Source organism: Canis lupus, chromosome X (assembly GCF_048164855.1).
Source record: "Canis lupus baileyi chromosome X, mCanLup2.hap1, whole genome shotgun sequence".
Lineage (NCBI taxonomy): Eukaryota > Metazoa > Chordata > Mammalia > Carnivora > Canidae > Canis > Canis lupus.
The window spans coordinates 79093917-79100229 of record NC_132876.1 but is presented as its reverse complement, the minus strand read 5'-3'; the positions used below and the strand labels follow the sequence as shown (position 1 = coordinate 79100229).

Genomic DNA, 6313 nt, shown 5'->3' with positions numbered 1-6313 from the left:
GTCTGTCCAATTTCAAAAGTCAATACTCTGTAATCCTCTGATGACTTGTTGAGACTGACTTCTCTACACAAAAATTTACATTCTCTACATCAGCAAATAAACGAGAAAGTGTAATAGAAAACAGAATGTCATCCATAATCATAACAATGTATATCAAATACCTAGGATTTTATTTATTTTATTTTTTAAAGATTTTATTTATTTATTCATGAGAGACACACAGAGAGAGAGAGGCAGAGACACAGGCAGAGGGAGAAGCAGGCTCCACGTAGGGAGCCAGACGTGGGACTCAATCCTGGGTCTCCAGGCGTTTAACCATTGAGCCATTCAGGGATCCCCAATACCTAGGATTTTAAAATGCACAAGAACTCCATGGGAAAAAACCTAACTCTACTAAGACATAAAGAAAGAGCCCTAAATAAAGGGAAAGGTAAACTATGATCTCTGGATGGGAGCACTTAGCATGATAAAGATGTCAACTCTCCCAAAATTCATCTATAAATTCAATTCATGGACCAAAAAATTCCAACAAGATTTTGTGGAAACTGGACTAATTCTAAATTATATGTTGAAGGATAAAGATCACATGATTAAAAAATAGTACATGTCTGACACAAGAAAAGTACAGAGTGGAGATTTGCCCAACCTGATATTAAGACAAATTAAGAGCCTAGAACAATTGAAACAATGTGATCCTAGTCAGAGATCAAATAAGCAATGGAAAAAAATGATACCAGCAATGTATTCGTGTATATATAGGAACTTGGCACATAAGAAAGGTGGTAATATACATCATGGGGTTTGAAGAGATCATTTAATAAATGGAGTTGGGAAAACTAACTTATTATTTCAAGAAAATAAAATCAGATCCTTTCTTACAGCATATACAGAATAAACAGCTACTATATTTAAGACCTGACATAAAGTCACCATTATAAAACTATTAAAACAATGTAGAAAAGTATCTTTATGACCTAAGGGTAGGGAGGAGTTTATTAAATAAGATTTTTTAAAGATTTTATTCATTTATTCGTGAGAGAGACAGAGAGAGAGAGGCAGAGACACAGGCAGAGGGAGAAGCAGGCTCCATGCAAGGAGCCCAACATGGGACTCGATCCCGGGACTCCAGGATCACGCCCCAGGCTGAAGGCAGGCACCAAACCGCTGAGCCACCCAGGGATCCCTATTAAATAAGATTTTAAAAGCACACACCACACGGGCACAATTTAAAGGGTATAACAAAACCAAACTTAAATATTTCTTAGTTGGGGTGAAATACACTGATGTCTGCAACTTATTTGGAAATGCATCCAAAAGGATGGGTAAATGGCTGGCTAGAGATGGATAGTTATATAGGATAAAGTAAGTATAGTAAAATATGACTTACAGACTCTAAGTGGCGGTCATATTAGTGTTCACCATACTATTTTTCCAACTTTTCTATGTATATGAAGTCATAACAATAAAAAAGCTGGTGAAAATGAACACTTTTGTTAAAAAAATATATTGTACATAGTTTTAAAAAACAGTGACTGGAAAATATTTGATATACACACAGATATAGAAATGATTTTTGCTATCATTGATGCATATATCAATGATATATGCATGTATATACATACACATTTGATAAGAAACTTCTGTGATCAGCAAGAAAGACAAGTTACCTAAAAGAAAACTTGCAAGATAAAATAGATAGGCACTGCAGAGAATGAGAAAACAAATGGCTAATATGTATAAAGTGGAAGCTCACCTCATCTGTAGTCAAAGAAATGCAAAGTAAAATAAAAGATACTACTTGAGAGGTGCCTGGGTGGTTCAGCCGGTTAGGTGTTTTGACTCTTGGTTTTGGCTCATATCACGATCTCGCAGTTGTGAGATCCAATCCTCTGTTGGGCTCTGCACCCAGTGCAGAATTTGCTTCACATTCTCTCTCCCTCTATCCCTCTTCCATCACTCTCTTAAATAAACAAATAACTTTTTGAAACTACCTCAACCCCACTGGACTGGCAAAAATTAAGAAGTTATATGATATCAGTACTGGTGATACTATGAAGAAATAGAAACCCTTATGCATTGTTCACAAGACTATAAATTAGTACAGATGTGATCTAGAGCAACTTGGCAATATGTGGTGAAAAGCCTATATGCATATTTCATAGGATCCATGAATTCTACTGAGTATACACTTCAGATAAACTGACACAGGAACACACAAAAAACAAAGACATCTATGAAGATATTTCCTGCAACACTGTTTGTAACACCCAAGAACTGGATATCAATAAATAAAATACTGTGGAATTACTATTTGATGGAACATAATCCAGCAGTCTTGAGGAATGAACCATGTATAAATATGGACAAATGCCAAAAATAACAGAGCGAAAAAAATACGGAATAGAATGAGATGTCAGCACCTTTCATGTTAAAAAACTGGAAAAAAATCTACACAAACAACCCTACAGACTGTGTATGGATACACATATGTTTAAATAAATACACAGAAAATGGCTTGGAAGGACACACACCAAATACCCCAGAGTGGATAACTACAGGAAGAGAAGGGAATTAGATCATGAATAAAGACTGAAGGGCACAAAAACCAAACATAAAACCAAATATAAAAGTTCACATAGAGGGATGCCTGGGTGGCTTAGTGGTTGAGCATCTGCCTTAGGCTCAGGGCATGATCCCGGGGTCCTGGGATGGAGTCCCACATTGGGCTCCCTGAGGGGAGCCTGCTTCTCCTCTCCCTATATCTCTGCCTCTCTCTGTGTCTCTCTCATGAATAAATAAGATCTTTAAAAAAAGTTCACATAGATCATGAACTGATGATGAGAGAGGATCATAAACTGAGGAGACTGCCACAGTGATCAATTTCAGTGTTTCTGAATTCTAAGCTACACATAAAACAAAAACCTCCCTGTCCCAAAACACTATAAAAACATATGTTTAAAGGAAAAGTGAAAAAAGTAAAAGAGAAATGAACTGGCTGTATCACATCGCTTACCGGAGTACACAGCACATGAGCAGCAGATGGGTTGGGACATTAGCTGGATTGAGCATGCTGGGTGTATCTGACTTCATACAGGCCAGGAAGGCCCTCATCCTTCTGTTCTTGTCCTCAACTGCTTTGCCTAGCCAGAGCTTCTTGAGGTTTGGGCAAGTCCATTCCCGAAATGTTAGTGCAGACACCAGCTCAGGGGTTTGAGGTGACTTCCCTTTATACGCAGACCACTCTTTGAGGATCACTGAAGGAACTAGAAAACAGAAATTGAGGAAAAACAGGCTCTAGAAAATTTCTGAGCATTTCTGCAACTGGCCATAACTGACAAGATCTGTCACATTTCAACATCTTTTTATTTTTTGTTACCATAATTTTTATTGTTAGCAGTAGTAACAGTAGGAGTAGTAAGCACTTATTAGATACTTGATATGTATTGAATATTTTACATATAAATGTAAATCTCATTTACTTCTCAGAATTCTAATCCTGAGAGAGAAGCATTATAACTATGTTATCACAAAACATAGTGCTCAATTTTCAGATGAAGAAATAAAGGCTCAAAGTCACATTAATCACATTGAAACTCATTTAAGTAAATGTACCAGCAAGGAAAGCAAGCTAGCAAGGAAAGAAGTCCAAGGAAGAATTATATAAATATCTGGCTTCATAACAGACTATGGGACACTCCAAAAGATTTTTTTAAATTTCTCCAAATTCTCAAAAAACCAACATCTTTTAGATTTTTGAAGGTTTAACAGACAAGGAAAACATGGCTTCTGTCTACTTCTAGTATATCTCAGGCTCTTAATATGGCCTCTTTTACTTAAGACGCCTAGCATCTACTCAATTACCCAAGACCTGGAAGTCATCTTCCAGGAGTCCGTACTTTCCTTCACCAACTACACATCTGCGTATTTCCAAGGTCCTGCTGATTCGATTACTTTATTATCCTTTATATCTGTTCTCTTTTCTTCATCACAACAAATATTGCAGAGGTTCAGATCTCATTACTTTTACCTGACAAGAGTCTTCAGACTGCTGTCCCTGCCTTCATCATATCTGGTCTACCTCATATGCATGCTCCACAATAGTGAGAGTGTTCTTTTTAACAAACTTTTTGATTTGAAATAATTATAGATCCACAGGGAGTTGCAAAGATAGTTGAGAGAGGGTCCTGTGTACACTTTACCCAGTTTCCCCCAATGGTCATATTTAAAACAATTATAATATAAAAGCCAGGAGGTTGACATAGGTATAATTGTGTGTATAGTTCTATAATCATGTGTAGATTTGTATAACCACCACTGCAATTGAGATACAGAACTATTCAATTACCACAAAGATCTCCCTTATGTTACCCCTTTCATGGTCACACCCAACACCCTCAGCACCATCCCTAATCCCTGGCAACCACTAATCTGTTCCCAATCCCTACAATTTTGTCAACTTGAGATTGTTATATAAACGGAATCATACAGTATGCAACCTTCTGAGATTTGCATTTGCACTTGGCATAATGCCATTAAGATTCATCCATGTTGTATATATCAATACCCTTCTTTGCCAAGTACTACTCCATGGTATGGACGTACCACAGTTTAACCATTCATCTTTTGAAGGACATTTGGGGGTAGCCTGGATGGCTCAGCGGTTTAGCGCCGCCTTCAGCCCAGAGCCTGATCCTGGAGACCCGGGATCGAGTCCCATGTTGGGCTCCCTGCATGGAGCCTGCTTCTCCCTCTGCCAGTGTCTCTGCGCCTCTCTGTCTCTCATAAATAAAAAAAAAACCTTTTAAGAAAATGAAGGACATTTGGGTTGTTTCCAGTTTGGAGCTATTATGACTAAAAGCTACTATGAATATTTATTTATAAGTTCCTACATGAAAATAAGTCATTTCCCTGGGATAAATGCCCAAAAGTGTAAGTGCTAGGTTGCACAATAAGTCTATTTTGAGTTTTGAAAGGAAATGCCAAATTATTTTCTAGAGTGATGGTACCATTTTATATTCTACCAGCAATTTGTGGGCGATCTAGTTTCTCCACATCCAATCCAGCATGCAGTGTTATCACCATTCTTCATTTTAGCCATTCTGATAGGCATATAGTTAGTTATATCTCATTGTGATTTGAATTTGCAATTCTTTAATGGGTAATGATGTTAAACATCTTTTCATGTCTTTATTTGCCACATATATAATTTCTTCAGGGAAATGTCTGCAGTCTTTTGCTGATCTTCTAATTGGACTGTTTTCATAATGTTCAGTTCTGAGAGTTCTTCATATATTTTAGATAGTAATCTAGATGTGTGGTACTTGTTCACCTATGCATGTCCAATTAATCTACTACCATTTGTTAAAAGGACTATCTTTCCTCTAACAAAGTACTTCTGCAGCACTGTCAAAAATGTTGGCTGCACTTGTATGGGCTATTTATGGTTTCTCTATTCTGTTCTACTGCTCTTTATATCTGTTCCACTACTAATACCACACAGTCTTAATTATTATAGCTACACAGTAAGTTTTAAAAATCAAAGTAAAGTGATTGCTTCCAACTGATTCCTTTCCAAAAATGTTTTAGCTTTTCTAGTTCCTTTCTCTTTCCATATATATATGATTATATTTATATTATATAAGATTATATATAAGATTATATATGTAATATATAAATTAGATAATTAGATATATTATTCATATATATATAAATAAAAAATAATCTTGTATATATCTACAAAGAATTCTGCTGGGATATAAAGAAGAATTGTGTTAAACTTCTTTACCAATTTGGAGAGAATTAACATTTTACCATGTTGAACTTTCTAATTCATGGAGGTCTTTGTCTCTCCATTTATGTAGTCCATCACTGATTTCTTTCATCAGTATTTTATAATTTTCAGCATATAGATCTTGAACATCATTTGTGAAATTTATACCTAACTATTTCATTTTCTTTGGAGGAATTATAAATGGCATTTTGTTTTTTTATGTCAGTTCCTCCAATTCATTGTCAGTATATAGAAATATAATTAATTTCTGTATATTTATTGTGTATCCTACAACCTAGATGAACTCACTTATCAGTACTAGGAATTTTGTTGTAGATTGTGATTTTCTACAGACTATGTCATCTACAACTAGGGACAGTTTCACTTCTTCCTTTCTGATCTGTATGCGCTTTATATCATTTTCTTGCCTTTCTATGCTGGATAGAAGTTCCAGTACTATGCTGCAGAGCAGAAGGGAGAGCATAACTGGTCTTGCTCCTGATTTAGGAAAAAAAACACTTAGTCTTTCACCATTAAGTGTAA

The 6313-nt window shown here is 36.0% G+C and overlaps 1 protein-coding gene across 3 annotated transcripts in view; it reads right to left on the bottom strand.

Moving 5' to 3' along the window:
• Positions 1 to 6313, bottom strand: part of FAM120C (family with sequence similarity 120 member C) — a 162239-nt gene that overhangs the window by 60706 nt on the left and 95220 nt on the right. For all 3 annotated transcript variants that reach the window (XM_072816738.1, XM_072816737.1, XM_072816736.1), the window contains exon 10: positions 3014 to 3263. In XM_072816738.1, coding sequence (XP_072672839.1) covers positions 3014 to 3263 — 250 coding nt within the window. The remainder of the gene's footprint in view (positions 1 to 3013; positions 3264 to 6313) is intronic.